This window comes from Euprymna scolopes, chromosome 10, assembly GCF_053919585.1.
Source record: "Euprymna scolopes isolate OS-2025 chromosome 10, ASM5391958v1, whole genome shotgun sequence".
NCBI classification, from domain to species: domain Eukaryota; kingdom Metazoa; phylum Mollusca; class Cephalopoda; order Sepiida; family Sepiolidae; genus Euprymna; species Euprymna scolopes.
The window spans coordinates 17,765,948-17,784,205 of NC_136491.1; the positions used below are offsets into that span (position 1 = coordinate 17,765,948).

The 18,258-nt window shown below is 30.3% G+C and overlaps 1 protein-coding gene across 1 annotated transcript in view; it reads left to right on the forward strand.

Annotated features, from left to right (window-relative positions):
- Window positions 1–18,258, forward strand: part of LOC145285822 (LIM homeobox transcription factor 1-beta.1-like) — a 277,005-nt gene that overhangs the window by 122,235 nt on the left and 136,512 nt on the right. Inside the window, exon 3 of the mRNA XM_080134241.1 lies at window positions 10,373–10,562. Coding sequence (XP_079990367.1) covers window positions 10,378–10,562 — 185 coding nt within the window. The 5' untranslated portion in view covers window positions 10,373–10,377. The remainder of the gene's footprint in view (window positions 1–10,372; window positions 10,563–18,258) is intronic.

An 18,258-nucleotide genomic window follows, 5' to 3' on the forward strand; every position in this document is an offset into this window, starting at 1 on the left:
AGAAGTAGATAGATACACACACACACAAACATATGTATATAGAGAGAAAGAAAGAGACATAGATAGATAGATAGTAGATAGATAGATAGATAGATAGATAGATAGATAGATAGATTCCAATTTAAAACATTATTTTAGTTATAACAAGTTTTAGAAATTCAATAATGAAAATAGCAATAATGAGTTCATGTCTTAGAGCAAAGGTATACAGGACTCTTATAGATTAGCAGGAGACACTGTCTGTGCCTCGAGGGCTTTAAATATATAAATGTATCGTGATGTATTTTAAATAATGGCATTTTACTTACCTCCTCTCTGTCCTACTAAACCAATGCTGAAAAAACCCTTGGGCAAAACCCTAAAAATTGTATTTATAAAATGTCCAATATAAATATAAAAATGACAATATATTGTCATATGTTTGGTGGGGGGGGGTTGTATCCGATCCGGAGAAATTATTCGTATTTTACTGTTACTGTCTATTTCTGTAATGCTAAATATGTCTATATATGTTTATGTACAATATTCATTACCAAACTAATTAACCGATCATTATAAATTTTGGAATACAGATTCTAGATGTAAGGGGGTAAGGGGTCGTAATTTAAACTATATTTATTTTAATTTAGTCGAAGCCTTTCATGAAATTTTAGATACATGCGTTTTTTTTTGCAAGTGAAACACTACCTATTAGACATCCATCTATTTTATAAATGGCGAATATCTATTTGAATGTCCAGTTAAAACTGTAAAAATACACAACAAACACCCAGAAAGTTGGTATTTCTTTAATCGGCATAAACACCAGATGCAAAAAAAAAAAATGATAATAATAAAATCATTAGTTGAGGGTCAAATGGGTATTTATATCATTAAATATTATAATGCAAAGGGAGGTAAATCTAATTTTTTTTCAGTGCTATTTCCCTTACGCCAACTCAAGTCATGTGTGTGTGCACAGAGAGGGAGAAATAGGATGATAAAAAGGGGAAGGGAGAGAGATAGGGAGAGAATGTATGTTACCCTTTTGTTCGGGACAATACCGGATAGCCATGCTAGTTAATAAATAATTCCTGGAGTTTAGATTCTTAACGTTATTTTAAAAGGGTTCCAGGTAACATGATATGGACATAACTGTTGATATGAAAATTCAAATATTTTAGATTTTCATTGAATTCAACACATAGTCATTGGACGCCAAGTAAACAAGATTCCTTTAAAAATAGATTGAAACTTTAGTTATTTTCACAATTCAAAATCATGCAATAGATTTTGTTGAAGATTTGTTTATTTTCGTCGTTCTGTTGCATATCAACAATTTTCAGATTTTTTTAATACCGAATTCAGTCATTTCGAAAAAAAGGTTTTATATTTCAAGTTCTTTATTTCAGCAAATATTTACCCATCGTTTTTGGTTTGGTTGTTTTGTTTTACGGCATATCAACACATTTCGAGTTATTTATTCCAAATACAGTAATTTTTAAAAAAAAAAAAAGTTTTCAATGCTTCAAGTTCTTTATATCTTCAAATATTTATCCATGGTGTTTGATAAAAATTAGAAAATAACTCTAGACATTAAACTTGATTTTAATCTTCGCAAGTAGTCATAAAATTAGTCTACAATTTATTTTCGAAGAATTAATTTTACTTATCCCAAAATGGGTAATCATCTAGTATATATATATATATATATATATATATATATATATATATATATATATATATATATATATATATATATATATATATATATCGAGAGAGAGAGAGAGAGAGAAGGAGAGGGAGAGAAATGGGGGAAAATCAGAGAGAGAGGGAGAGTGAGAAGGAGAGAGAGAACCCCTATCAAAGTGCTCGATTATAAAATATATCAATATAAGAGCATAATGTTTATTTATATATGTTACAGATCAGAAAAACATCGTTTTAAATTTAGCACAAGAAAGACTGTTCCCGTTTCTGTTAGCTTTAAAACCGACGGTACCAATTTCTTTCTTATCCTCTATAACACACACACACACACACACACACACACACACACACATATATATATATATATATATATATATATATATATAGTCAACCGCATACAGTACTGTTTCGCTGTTTCACAGCTCATCAGTGCGGCGACAATGCGCTTGCACATTATATTTTAATTTATGCAGTTTGCGTATGTATTATTATAGAATCAATCCTCTATTTAATATTATATATTACGAGGAATAATTTGCCCAGTGGACTGATTCGCAATTGTTTTTTTCTTAAATAATGTTGTTTTTTTTTGTTTTGTTTTTTTGTCGTTCATCAAATGTTTTTTTTTTTGTTTTTTTGTTTTTTGTCGTTCATCAAATTCCGTCTCTATTTGTTTACAATATAACGTCAACTGATATTTGGGCTTGACGATTTTAAAAATAGCATTTCTTCCCTTATAGATAAAAAGAAGAATTTTTATCAGGAAATATTTTACGTTACGCTGTAAAAATTATTTTTTTTATCTTTAAGAGAAGAAAGACTATTTTTAGTATAGTTTTTTATTTCTGCACAAACATATCTAAGAACACTGCCAGAAATATAAATTACCTTTGTTTGAAATTTGCAAAAGGTGGGATCAGCCATTTCGGAACCTATGAGAAAAGAACTTACACACATACACACACACACACACATAAAGTGACTTATATATATATATATATATATATATATATATATATATATATATATATATATATATATATATATATATATATTTCTATGGAAATATATTTTATTTCCTTATAATATATACCATAGTGAATAAATGACAAAAATCTACATTCCAAAGTTCATGATGTTGACCATCTTATAATTTATTCCTTTAATTCAGTTGGCATTTACAATTCTTGACAGTATCTGTGATTGATTTTGCGCTACGAAACAGATACTGTCAAGAATTGTAAATGTCAACTGAATTAAAGGAATAAATTCTAAGATAGTCAACTTCATGAACTTTGGAATATAGACTTTTGTCATTCATTCAATATGTGTGTGTGCGTATGTGCGCATGCGCGTGTGTGTGTGTGTGTGTGTGTGTGTGTGTGTGTGTGTGTGTGTGTGTGTGTGTGTGTGTGTGTGTGTGTGTGTGTGTGTGTGTGTAACTTTACATAATTTGAGTCATAGCTCAAGAATCACGGAAAACATCATCTTCCATGTACACAAGCAGAGTTGCACGTTTATTCGCACATTGACACACTCATCGTACCAACGTGGTTCTCTTTCATTCATCTACGAATGTATGTCATGGAAAGATTTGAAAAGTGTCTCGTTCTTTAGCTATTGGCATTACTCTTATGTGTGTCCTTCAATTGCTGGTGTAAATACTTGTTTTCTCCTGTCAGACACCGTTTTCACTGTCACTCGTCCCCTCGTTAGCTAATCACAATATTGACTTCTGCTTTCGTGTAAACAATGTCTTTTGACTAAAGCACCTTACGGAGAACAAGTACTCTCTCTCTCTCTCTCTCTCTCTCTCTCTCTCTCTTTCTTTCTTTCTCTCTCTCTCTCGCTCTCTCGCTCTCTCTCTCTCATACCTTCGAAAATGAGAGAGGAAGAATAAGATAAAAAGGGGGAATAGGGGGAGGCAAATAATCACTGAAGGAAAAAGGAAAGGAAAATGGCCACAAGCAGGAACGCGAGTGGAAGAAGAAGAAGAGGCGAGACCTTTAAGAATATTCAACAAATATGAAGCTGTCAAAATTTTGAAAATCGCTGAAACAAATGCCCGCCAACATTTTCTGCTATACTTAAGCAAACGTTGCGTTTACTCACAAGACCGATAACGTGGATAAGAACGGGCTTGAAACTTGTTTTATTTCTTTATTTTACTTTCTTTTTTTCTTTTTTTTTTTTTTTTTTTACTTTTCATAAAACATGAGTGTTAAAAATTTGTAAAATATCCCTCGTCGGTAAGCAAATAAAAACGCTGAAAAATTATAGCTGCCGGAACTCTCAACTCAACAAATGCTGCATGTTTATAAATTGTAATGCGGTGTGAGTTTAGTTTGCTTTGGGGGGGGTCTGTTTTACGGCACATCAACCCTTTTTTGTAATTATGTACTGCCAAAGCTTCTATATATACAAAGTATAGCGTTCGTGTGTGTGTGTGTGTGTACAACTACCAATGACCAAAGAAATATAAAGGTCATGTGTGTGTACACCTCTCCTTATGATGAAATAGTAATGCCCATGTTAGGATACTTCTCTCACCGGAGACATTACATTCTACATGTACTTTCAATATATAGGATTCTTCAAACCACTTTTACATTATTGAGTTACGGTCATTAACATATCACATTAAATGAAATCTATTTAAATAATTACCTCGGCGACATTATTCATTCGACATAATAGCTTTTTTTCAACTGTACTAGTTAAAACAGTTTTCATTATTTAGTTTATTTAAATTTAAAGTTATATTTGATTTAACTTATTATATCTGAAATCTGAAACCGTTTTATTTTCAAACCAAAAACCAGAAAACCAAAAGGGGAAATTACTGTGATAGTTTAATTGAAAAATTACGTTATTAAATATTTTCTGTTTTTGTTTTCATTTCGAAATATTATTCTAAGCTGAATTATTATTTTTATTTTTAATTCGGAGGAAATTTATTTTCGCTTATTCTTAATTTTTAAGTAACCCTTTTTATTTGTTAGAGAAAAATAAAACTAATGTCCTCATTTACTTGGATCCTCACGAGAGCAGAGTTAGTCAGAGACACATATGAACAAAATCCATCATCCCCTGCTCTTCTTTATTTTATAAAATTTAATCGGTGCTGCCCAGGATTTATTATAATAATTATATCATAGCAAGTGTGTTTAACTGCCTGCGAAACAGATTTTCTTTATAATTTATTTAATATCTTAAATTAAAAATGATCAATTTTTACGACGTGACCCAGCGTCGTTAAACCCTTCGAAAAAAATGGTCAGTGTAAAGTTTCTTTCCAACTACTCAAAAAACTTGAAAATGACGACTTAGTAAAAAAAAAAAAAATGTCAATTTTCGGGGGTGCTGAAAACGAATATCGCAAATTTGTTTTATGATATGAAGAAATTACTAGGTGACCAGAAAGTGGGTGCTCATTTTACGTTAAATTTATATGAGAAAGTGATCCCCCACTTTTTGAAAAAGTAATTTCTTCATATCATGAAAACTACTTATCTGCTCCAAATTTAAACGTAATATTCGTTTTCAGCACCACCGAAAACCACTAAAAGTCGTCATTTTAAAGTTTTTGAGGGAGTTGGAAAGAAACTTTACATTGACCCCAAAAATTAAGACTTGGTTTTGTGGCCTAATACGTTTAAGCAGTCTTTATAAATAATATGAAAGAAGAAATTTTGAAAAACAAATTAACATTTTAGCGTAGGGGATAACTTTTCTATATAAATTTAACGTAAAATGAGCACCCACTGTTTGGCCACAAAGCATTCAACTAGACATGAGATCTCTAGCATTTTTTCAAGTTTGGCGATCGAGGAGGGGGGGGACAAAACATGACAAATACAACATTTTTTTAGTTTTTTGTGGTGGTGATGGTGGGGGAATTACATTTGAAACATAAAATAACAATAAATTTAATTAATTTTATTAAACCATTCTGTAATTTCATCTAACAATTTTATAAGCAGAACGAACCCCAAAATATGACAAATTCAATTTTTTCGGATCGGGGGGGGGGGGTTACATTAGAAATATAAAATGACGAAAAATGTCATTTAATTGTTTTTGGAATTACTTTTTGGTAGATATTTTTTTTCTTTTTTTTTTTTAGATCGCGCGGGCATTCACTGCTATTTTTATTGAAACAAAAGTTGTAATGATTTATTTTTAATTATCTTTTCTTTGGAGGGTCTTTTCAGTGCTCAATATCCGGAGAATAGTTTCTTATCTTTGTAGCCCTTCTGCCGAAATATCTGGTGGAGAGGCTATCACATACTTCTATTGGGGGGGGGCGATTATATTTACATGTTTTCATCCGTTCTTATAGTTTTCTTGTAAGAGTATCAACGTTGCCCATAATGAAAATGATTAATATACCGGTGTGTTTCAAACAGAACTTCATGTCAACCCAGGCAACGCTGGGTACGCACGCTAGTAATATATATATTACAAATGATGCATTCGTTTTTTTTTTCGTTTGTCTTTAATAAATATACCTATGCATATTAAAACATTAAAACATATTAAAGCATATTAACACATATTAAAACATATTAAAGCATAGTAAAATATATTAAAACATATTAAAGCATATTAAAACATATTAAAATATATTAAAGCATATTAAAACATATTAAAATATATTAAAGCATATTAAAGCATATTAAAGCATATTAAAACATTTTAAAACATATTAAAGCATATTAAAACATATTAAAATATATTAAACCATATTAAACTATATTAAAACATATTAAAGCATATTAAAGCAGATTAAAACATATTAAAGTATATCAAAACATATTAAAATATATTTAAACATATTAAAGCATATTAAAACATATTGAAGCATACTAAAACTTCTTAAAATATATTAAAGCATATTAAACTATATTAAAATACATTAAAGCATATTAAACCATATTAAAGTATATCAAAACATATTAAAGTATATCAAAATATATTAAACTATATTAAAACATATTAAAGCATATTAAAGCATATTAAAACATATTAAAGTATATTAAACCATATTAAAACATATTAAAACATATTAAACATATTAAACTATATTAAAACATATTAAAGCATATTAAAACATATTAAAGCATATTAAAACATATTAAACTATATTAAAGCATATTAAAGCATATTAAAGCATATTAAATCATATTAAAACATATTAAAGCATATTAAAGCATATTAAAACATATTAAAGCATATTAAAGCATATTAAAACATATTAAAGCATATTAAAACATATTAAAATATATTAAAGCATATTAAACTATATTAAAACATATTAAAGCATATTAAAGCATATTAAAGCATATTAAAGTATATTAAAACATATCAAAGTATATCAAAATATATTAAAATATATTTAAACATATTAAAGCATATTAAAACATATTAAAGCATATTAAAACTTCTTAAAATATATTAAAGCATATTAAACTATATTAAAACACATTAAAGCATATTAAACCATATTAAAGTATATCAAAACATATTAAAGTATATCAAAATATATTAAACTATATTAAAACATATTAAAGCATATTAAAGCATATTAAAACATATTAAAGTATATTAAACCATATTAAAACATATTAAAACATATTGAACATATTAAACTATATTAAAACATATTAAAGCATATTAAAACATATTAAAGCATATTAAAATATATTAAACTATATTAAAGCATATTAAAGCATATTAAAGCATATTAAATCATATTAAAAAATATTAAAGCATATTAAAGCATATTAAAACATATTAAAGCATATTAAAACATATTTAAATATATTAAAGCATATTAAACTATATTAAAACATATTAAAGCATATTAAAGCATATTAAAGCATATTAAAGTATATTAAAACATATCAAAGTATATCAAAATATATTAAAATATATTTAAACATATTAAAGCATATTAAAACATATTAAAGCATATTAAAACTTCTTAAAATATATTAAAGCATATTAAACTATATTAAAACACATTAAAGCATATTAAAGTATATTAAAACATATTAAAGTATATCAAAACATATTAAATTATATTAAAGCATATTAAAGCATATTAAAGCATATTAAAACATATTAAAGTATATTAAACCATATTAAAACATATTAAAGCATATTAAAACATATTAAAATATATTAATGCATATTAAACTATATTAAAACATATTAAAGCATATTAAAACATATTAAAGCATATTAAAACATATTAAAGCGTATTAAAACATATTAACGCATATTAAAACATATCAAAATATATTAAAGCATATTAAACATATTAAAACATTAAAGCATATTTAAACATATTAAAATATATGAAAGCATATTAAAGCATATTGAACATATTAAAACATTAAAGCATATTAAAGCATATTAAAGCATATTAAAACATATTAAAGCATATTAAAGCATATTAAATCATATTAAAACATATTAAATCATATTAAAGCATATTAAAACATATTAAAGCATATTAAAACATATTAAAGCATTTAAAACATATTAAAACATATTAAAGCATATTAAAGCATATTAAAACATATTAAAGCATATTAAAGCATATTAAATCATATTAAAACATATTAAATCATATTAAAACATATTAAAGCATATTAAAGCATATTAAAACATAATACAATATATTAAAGCATATTAAAGCATATTAAATCATATTAAAACATATTAAATCATATTAAAGCATATTAAAACATATTAAAGCATATTAAAACATATTAAAGCATTTAAAACATATTAAAACATATTAAAGCATATTAAAGCATATTAAAACATATTAAAGCATATCACTTCTTAGGGTTAGAACTTCTGGCCGCAATTAGTGAGCGGGCATCATGGCGCGCAAACTTTGTAAATGTTTCACTGTTAACACAAGGCATATCAACCATTGTTTAAGTTGATTAATGCATAGGCGTGGTAACATTTAACTGTATGTAACCCACTTAACATTAACACTTGTACACTCTCGACGTGAACACCCCCGACAAACCCGACAAGAAGCTAAATCCCACCCCTTACCAGTAGAGATCCCTAGATATAAGAAAGCCTTCTACTCCAGTAGTTTCTTCCTCAGGACTGCTAGACTTTGAAACTAGCTTCCGGGATTCTGCTTTCCCAACTGTACAGGCATGCAGAAACTCAAGCGTAATATGAACAGACATCTTGCTACTCATCTCCCTTCATAATACCTCTGCAACTTATGTCCCCGATAGTAGACCCCCCCCCTACTTTAAAGTGGCACTGTGTCTTGTTTGGGGTGAAAATGTGAATAAAATATAACAAGAATAAACTATTCCATAAGTAATCGAATTGAGTGTTGCCAATATTTCTATTTCATTAAATACTTAACCTCATGTGGGCTTTGGCTCTGATAAGTGACGACTCCACAGTAAAAGATATCAATCACTTTTTTAGGTTATTTAATGTCTAAGCATGTTAACAATTAATTGTATACAATTCATTGAACACAAGTCGATATGACGTTTGAGTAAAATGGAAATCTTCTACAGATATGTGGAAATCTAAACAATGGTGGCATTAAATTGGAAAAAACATATTAGAATGCGTGTACGATCAAAATAAGGAGGCGTTAAAAAAAGTCAGAAAAAGTCCGTATGGGATTGAGAAAAGTGGGAAATAGGATATAAAGAGAGTGCGATACCATGAGTTTGTTTTTCTTTTGTGTTTTCCATTTAACCACAACTACTTGGATTTGCCCGCTCGCTATCGTTTTGCAATTTAACTCTTATTTACTACTTGAAATCATTTAAACGAAACTGATACCCTTACATATTACACTATTAAACAAACTTGCACCAATTTTACATCATTAACGATTACTTCCACCTTACATTTAACTCTTATCCTCAAGTGGCCTTCAGGCCTCGATAAGTGGTTACTCACAAGTAAAAGAAAAAATAACCGTTACGAAAAAGAATAACTAATCGATAAGTCAGTCAAGCAAGTGAGAATGCTATTGATATTTCATTCTTTCCAACCATATAAAAAGTTTAACATGTTCTTAAAATAAATGAAATTGCTCATGTATATTCCGTTTATAAAATTAACTGATTACAATCAGTGAATTTTGAATGTATTTTTGGTTATTTTTAAACTTGATTCAAACAACTTTTAAAAGGTGAATAAAATTTTTAAATTCATTTTTAAAATAAGATTCTTTCCTCCCTCCTCGCCCACCTCTCTCTCTCTCTCTCTCTCTCTCTCTCTCTCTCTCTCTCTCTCTCTCTCTCTGGATGCTGCTGCTTCTGAACATCATTCTTTTATCCGTTTCAAATGAATATCAGATGATTGTTGTTGGCATTCGTTTCCCTGATATGTTTCTAATTAGAATTCTTTCTAGAAAGACACCGAGCACTTAGAGAAGGCACCACGTGACGATTGCAAACATTTCTAAGTGAAAATGTTTCTGTGGAATGAACTGAGTTCGAACGGGGCGCACCCTGGTTGTCGGTCCATGTCGTTCACCATTTAGCTACCGTCACCTCCATGTTGCTGCTTTTGCTGCTGCTGCTGCTGCTGCTGCTGCTATTATTATTATTATTATTATTATTATTATTATTATTATTATTATTATTATTAATGTCCTTTTCTGTTTTTTTAGACAGGATGCCGACCGCTGCCAAGGAGATGTGTGCTGGTTGTCAGCGTCCCATCGAGGACCGTTTCCTTCTAAAAGTAATGGACAACTCGTGGCACGAACATTGCTTACAATGTTGCATGTGTCACGTGCCTCTGTCCATCTCCTGCTTTTGTCGAGACCGAAAACTCTATTGTAAAGTGGATTATGACAAGTAAGTGCACAGCCAATTCTCTTCCCCATCCCAACCCCCAATATTCTTACGTTTTCTTTTCTGTTTCTTAATTCATCGTTCAATTTTATAGATAACTAAAACAAAATTATTTTATTTAAATGTGTGTGTGTGCATTTTTTATGTTTTTTTGTTTGTTTGTTTGTTTTTTTGTTTTGTTTTTTTTACTATAGAATCAGCGCTAATAAAGGCCCGGAAGCCACTCAAGGATAGGGGTTAATAAATGTCAGGATACAACAATGTGATGATCGGTATTGATGGAAATTGGAGAGAAATTGATTATTTAAAGGGATGGCTCATCAAGAACTTGTTCACGTTAGACTTGAAAACGATCATGTTATAGCCAGATTGGAAGCAGTTTCGCAATAATATGTTCCCTAAACGAGCAGTACTGGGGAAAAAAGCTTTGCTTATAGAATTTTCGTTTAGTTTCAGACAGAGAGTAAGGGAAATTGCTGGCAGTGGTTGTAGCTAGACGAGTGTTTGTTGTGAATGTTTTACAGAGATTGAAGATCAGTCGAATACCTGCCATAAAAATAACAATAGACCGGATATACGCTAAAAACTAGGGGTAGACCGATTAATCGAGAGGTAATCAGTAATCGGCCATATTGATCACTTAGATGATTAATCAGTAATCAGTCGCTTAATTACTTTTCTCTTTCCTATCAAATTTAATCTATTTCATCAATGCTAAATGACTCATCAGATAGATTTGTTACATTAACACACTAACTACCAATTTAACTTGATATTTGTTAAATATCTGGCTGCTATTATGGCTTTTCCTTTTTTAAATTAAATTACAAAAGTACAAAGTGCAATTTCCAATTCTTAAATAAATTTGTACTTTGTAGTTGATTTGTAATTTTTTTCTAATCTATTTGTTTGATTAAAACAAATAGATAAGAAAAAATTACAAACCAACTACAAAGTACAAAATTCAATTCTTAAGTGAATAACTATAAGCTGAAATACTGCTTCCACTGAAACATACTACAGTGGTTTATTTTGCTCTGCACCGGCTACCGATTTGCTTCTTCTTCTATCCTTACTATCTGTCTCATCTTCCCTCATAGTTTCAACAATATTTAAAGGTGAATACTCTTAAGTTGTAATGTAGAAACATTAGAGTTTCTTTATTCTTAGAATACAGTCTGTTCCTCGTAGATTCATATATATTATCACCTGTACTGAGGAGTGTCGTCCTCTATGACTGGAGGTGATGCGCTTAAATATTTTGAAACCAATTTACACAACGGTGGTAAGGTCTCTTGTGTCTTCTTCCGCCAGTGAAACAGATCATCATCTCTTGCAAGTAGTTATGAAGCTACATAATAATCAAGTTTTTTTGTGCACTTAAGCATAAGGGATTTACTCCTTTTGAGTTTAGACTGTGATTCTTGTATTTCTGTTGTAGGTGCAGTTTCCAGGTTTAACTCGGCTTCTACTTGCTCTAAGTTTGGATTTGTTACGGTAGGCTTGTTTGAGGCTAATTTATCAAACAAGCTTGTATATAGTAAGTTATGAAAATATATATGGCAATTAAGCTACACAGAATATTCCGCGTTTCATTCTCGTGAGAATTCGTCAGGCTTATACTGTAGCTTAATTGCCATATATATTTTCATAACTTACTACCTAGCTCTACCTATATATTGAGCACTTTTGAAGTAAATTCTGAAAATTTACGCATGAAATTATATTTTCGTATATTAATTTATGTGATTAAATGAAGTAGTCATACATATATTGTAATGTATTAACGTAATACGGAAATGAACGATGTAAAAAAATGCAGAAAGTATAAATAATTGTTTATTTGGATAATTTAAACGCGAAAAAAATCAATTGGGGCGCTGAAAACGTACACAGTAAAACAATACGTTTTATTGTCGCGTTGATTATTTGTTTATGTACGCATGCGCAACCGGAAATCGTAAACCGGATGTTGTGTTACAACACTCGTTACAAGGTTATTTGAGTTTTATAATTATACATATATCTATATGTATATGTATATATATGTGTGTGTGTGTGTGTGTGTGTGTGTGTGTGTGTGTGTGTGTGTGTGTGTGTGTGTGTGTGTGTGTGTGAAAATTCTGTTTCCATTGATTCATTCAACAGAGGTAAGGATTCCATTAAATTTAGAAATATAAGAATTACATTGAGCAGCTTTGGACAGAAATAGCATCAAAGCTAACATTGTAGTTATTATCATCGATGTGGTTGACGTTCTTTTACTTGCTTTTTGGTGATTTCTTCAAATGGACTCAATAACTAGACAAGTTTTTGGACGAGTCCCTATTGATAAGTTATTAAGGTAGGATTCTTATTATCAGCGTTGTTCTAAATTCGTTTTCAGCATATATGTTGGATTCCATCGTGTGGTCACATCTTAAATGAGCTTATGTTTTTCGAATTTAAGTTGATCCTGTATTTCGATTAATTTGCTAATTGCTAATTACGAGTGATTAAAGTGAAAGGCTATATTTTTGTTAGCTGTAATGATTGTCTTCATAGTCTGTTGAGAAAATAATGAGTTATTTATTAAGAGTTGCAATGTATGTATGTAGCATTATAGTGACTCTAAACCACATTCCCTGACACCATCAAACATATTTGCTCCTGAATCCCACAAGACTAAAATAACTTTATTTGAGACTTTTTACTCATCCAGAATATTGTGTATTTCTTCACTTATTCTTGCGCCTTTGTGTGCACCAGGAAATGGAACAACTCCAAGCTCTGCGCCGTTCAAAGTCATTTGAAAACCAATTACTTGTCAAACCACAAAAAGGGAACATTATTTGTAGTAGCTGTCTGTAGTCAAAGAAATGCTACTAATTTCATCAAGAAACGATTTGATTGTTGTTTTTACTTTTGTAAATAGATCTGAAATTAATTTTTCAGTGATGAACTTTTTTGGTGGAATACTGTAATTTGGACAAAGTTTTGCAATAAGCCTATTAAATTCAATACAAGTTGTTACAGAATATGATTGCATATCAACAATAATTATTTGTCTTATTAGATAATGGATCTCTTGTGACTTGTGGTCATTAATATCCCAAACTTTCTTCTTGACCAATATTGATTCTATAGTAGTTTGGTCTTTCACTGGAGGCTCATAGTTGCTGTCACTTGTTTCCGAAATGTTTGTCACTGAATATTCATTGTTTATTTTTATCTGCAGCATTTGCTTCTTTTTGATAAAGATGGTTTAACATATTAGTGTTTGTAAAAGTTTTAATTATTATTATTATTATTATTATTATTATTATTATTATTATTATTATTATTATTATTTACCATGTGAAGCTTCCTTACGGTACATCGCGGTGGGTCCCCGACTAGAGCATAAAATCAATTCGTTGATCGTCATTTAATCCCGAGAAACGTCGGGTCTCCCTGCTAGTCATATTTAAGATCAATATTTTTATATCAAATTTCATATAATTTTAATATGGATACGACATTTATTATAAATATTTTAATATTTATTTACTATCAGAGTCAATAACTATATCACATGTAATATAAATATTAATATTATTTTAATGTTGACATCCCAATTATCAAAAATTGTATAAGTTATTGATAAATTCAATATAATTTTCATATCAATATTTAAATTTAATTTAATTTAAGTGTTTATATAAAATTTAATATCATTTTAATATGGATATCTTAACATATCAATTTTTCATGTAAAAGTAATGTCAAGGTCACTAGTTATATCACATTTAATATCAATAGTGATATCATTTTAACATCAATGGCTATAACGTTTAATGCTAATATTAATATCATTTTCATATCATTATCACATTTGCTATCACTATAATAATATAAAATTTATCATATTTTAATATAAATGATTGTAATATCTAATATCAATAATAAATATATTATATTGATATTATTGTCACATTTGCTATCACTATAGTAATATGAAATTTATATTTTAATATCAGTATCATGCTTGATATCAATAATTTAGTAATATCGCACAGAAGTCATTATTGATTAATATTTCGTTTTATTCAACATGTTTTGCTGTGACGTTTTTTTTTTTTGTTAGATTAATTATTTATTGTTCTCAGACGTGTGGATCCGTGAGTATTTTTGCTGCAACAGTTGTCAACTTGGGTTCACCTCACCAAGCACGATTGCGTTTTACGCTTCAAAACAATCCTTTCGCCATTGTTGTCTTTTAATGTGGACCCGACGCTTTTTTAAATTGGTTCATTGTTTCGTTTTTCTTTCCAATCTCCCCCTCTCTCTCTCTCTCTCTCTCTCTCTCTCTCTCTCTCTCTCTCTCTCTCTCTCTCTCTCTCTCTCTCTCTCTCTCTCAGCTGCTATGAAAGCAAAAGTTACAATCATAAACAACTAGACAATCCGTGACCCATTGTGTCATTACTTGTTATCCTTCCCAAGGAAGTTTATGTTTTTAGTCGAGTTTGTTAGAATATTTGTTTACAACCTAACGTCCACATCGCTTAACCAATCATCAAAAACGTTGGTGAAAATATCGACGCAGGTCTAACTTAAAATTCATTTGATTTTAGGATATATATGTTTCCACTACCAGAAACGACTTAACGATCCGGTAGTTTCTTCAGATTTGTCAGACTCTACAGTACGAGGGGCGTGCAATAAGTAATGTCCCTGACCCACTTCCAGTTGTCTGATCTAGCTGAAATTTTGCATGTGCAATGATTTATATCTCTACGGGTTATGTGGCAAATTACAGCTCTGAACTAATCGTGATTTCTGCTTTACAGGTGTTTGAACTGAGTCAGGTGTGAAATGGAGTCTGTTGAATGTCGAGCAGTGATCCGGTTTTTGTATTTGAAAGGACGCACACCACAGAAGACTTTTGATGAAATGAAAGAAACTTATGGTGATAATGCCCCATCATATGACCTTGTAAAACGCTGGCATCGTGAATTCAAACATGACCGGAAGTCTGTGGAAGCAGCTCCCAGACCTGGTCGCCCCCTTCTGCCATTGATGAGGCATCTGTCCGTCAAGTTGAGGCTGCCATTTTGGAAGATTGGCGCATTACTATTCGCCAAATAGCCCAAGATGTCAAGATTTGTACAGGGTATGTGGAAACTATCATTCATAACCATTTGCATATGCATAAGATGTCTACCAGATGGATTCCCAGGTTGCTCGCACCATTCCAGAAGCGAGAAAGCGTCGAGTGCGCGATGATGAATTTGGAGATGTGCCAAGATGAGTCAAAGTTTTTCAAAATACTGATTACACAGGATGAAATCTTGGTCCATCATTATAATCCAGAGGCCAAAGCCCAGTCAATGCAGGGGAAACACTTTGGCTCTCCAAAGAAAGCAAAAGTGCAACCCTCCGCTGGCAAGGTCATGCTCAGTCTTCTTGGACCAGGATGAAGTAGTGATGACAGATTTTTCTGGCAAAGGGTACCACAATTACAGGAGCCTATTATGCTTCACTTTTGAGGAAATTAAGGGAAGCTATCAAAATCAAGAGACGGGGCAAGATCAGCAAAGGTACCCTCCTCCTGCATGACAACGCTCCGGTCCACTACTAGCATGTCGCCAGATCAGAAGCACAGGCGTGTGGTTATGAAATCCTCCCCCATCCTCCCTACTCTCCTGACCTTGCATACTCTGACCTTCATCTCTTCCCAGCTATGAAGTTGTTTTTGAAAGGAAAGTGTTTCCCAGATGATGCAGCCTTGATTTCTGAAGTCACGTCATGGTTGGAGGACCAACCTGGGGTGTTCTACAAAAACGGTCCCAAGAGCTGCATCAAACGATGGGAGAAATGCATAACTCTGGGTGGTTTCTATGTGGAGAACTGTGCCAAGTTTCGTTGCTCTACTGCTATGGGAAGTAGGTCAGAGGTATTACTTATTGCACGCCCCTCGTAATATTGAACAGTTTTTTTCAGATTTTTACCATTGATCATGTATTCAGTATATATATATATATATATTGTCATAAAGGTGGATACAGGATGGTTAGGGGCGAAATATTTTTATTTTTAATTTCGATTTTCTTATTTTGTACTTTATTTAGTTTGTCGTTAATTATTAAATACTGTTAGTATATTTGTCCCGGAGTTAAATGAGATTCGGTTAAAAGGGGCTTTAGTTTTTGATAAGTATGGCTTCTAGCAATATATATATATATATATATATATATATATATATATATATATATATATATATATATATATATATATATATAAGAGCGACAATGAATAATTGTAGTTACATATTTACTAATTGAAATATAAGATTTTCATGCATTGATTTTTTTTTTTCACTTTCATCATTAGCAAAATGGAAAAAAATAGAAAACATTTTATTTTTTTACATGTAGTCACCACTTATCAAGGCTCGAAAGCCACTCGGGGACAAGGGTTATTGCGTGTACAGTAATCAATGGGATAGCGTCATAGTAATTTTTCGTATTGGAGCTTTATAAAGTGTCTTATTTAAGGGGGCGGTTCATCAGGAATTTTTTTATGTTGTTTAGTAAAACAGGAGAATTTTGTTATTTTTAACAATGTTTGCTTAAATGTAAGAACGCTGCATAAACACACACAGTTCACCCACACGCACATACACACACACGTATATATATATATATATATATATATATATATATATATATATATATATATATATATATATATATATATAAATTACAATAAGTTCACCAAGGTAATCAAAATGGTAAACTTAAAATATATTATAAATATTAAAGAGTTAATATTTACAAGTAAAGTAATCTCAACCAGATGTAAAAGCTCAATAAAACCGAAAAGGAAATAGAGCTTATAATATGAACAAATGATTAATAAAACATGTTTAAAAAAAACATCTTGAAAAAGAGTTAAAAACATATTTAATTTTAAAAAGGAAGCACAAGATAAGTGGATAGTCCTTAATCCGCGGAGTTTCGAAGAAATACTCTCCTTCTCATCAGAGGGCAGGAATTAGCAAAATGCGGGATCGGATTTGGCATGTAAAAGTATTTAATGAAACCACAATAAGTCACAGATCTTACTTGGTTAAAAAAAAAAAAGGTGAGTTAAGGGGAATAGGAGGTAAAAGAAAAAATGATAAAAAGATTTCACATGAATGGATAGTCCGGTGAAGGGTAAAAATCAAAGAATGGTAAAATACAAACACGGTCGAATTACAAACTTCATCCAACAGGTAAGTTCCAAAGAAATCGCGTAACTGGGAGATGGTCCAAAATGCTCCAAAAGGCAGAATTCCTTGGAAAAAATCACAAATGGAATGAGTTCAAAATCATTAAAAGAAAAGTCAAATGTGAACAGAAAAAGCACTGGAGACAATATTTAAAACACGTCTGCCAAGGCCGGAAGAATCAAGTAAATTAAGGTTTAAAAAAAAAAAAAACGGAAAAACGGTGAAAGTTTAAATTTGAAAAAGCAAGGTCAAAATGACCCAGACAAAAAGCGCGAAAGTTAGCGTTAATAATTAGGTCAACTTAAATTCGCATGTGAAAGTCCCAGAATGAAATTAAGAAACACGAGTCAGTGAAACAGGTAAATGGCTAAGTTTATGAAATGGAGCATCTATTATATTAAGAAGAGTAAAAAAAAGTGAATAAGTAAATAAAATAAAAAATAAAAAATATCAAAAAAAATAAAA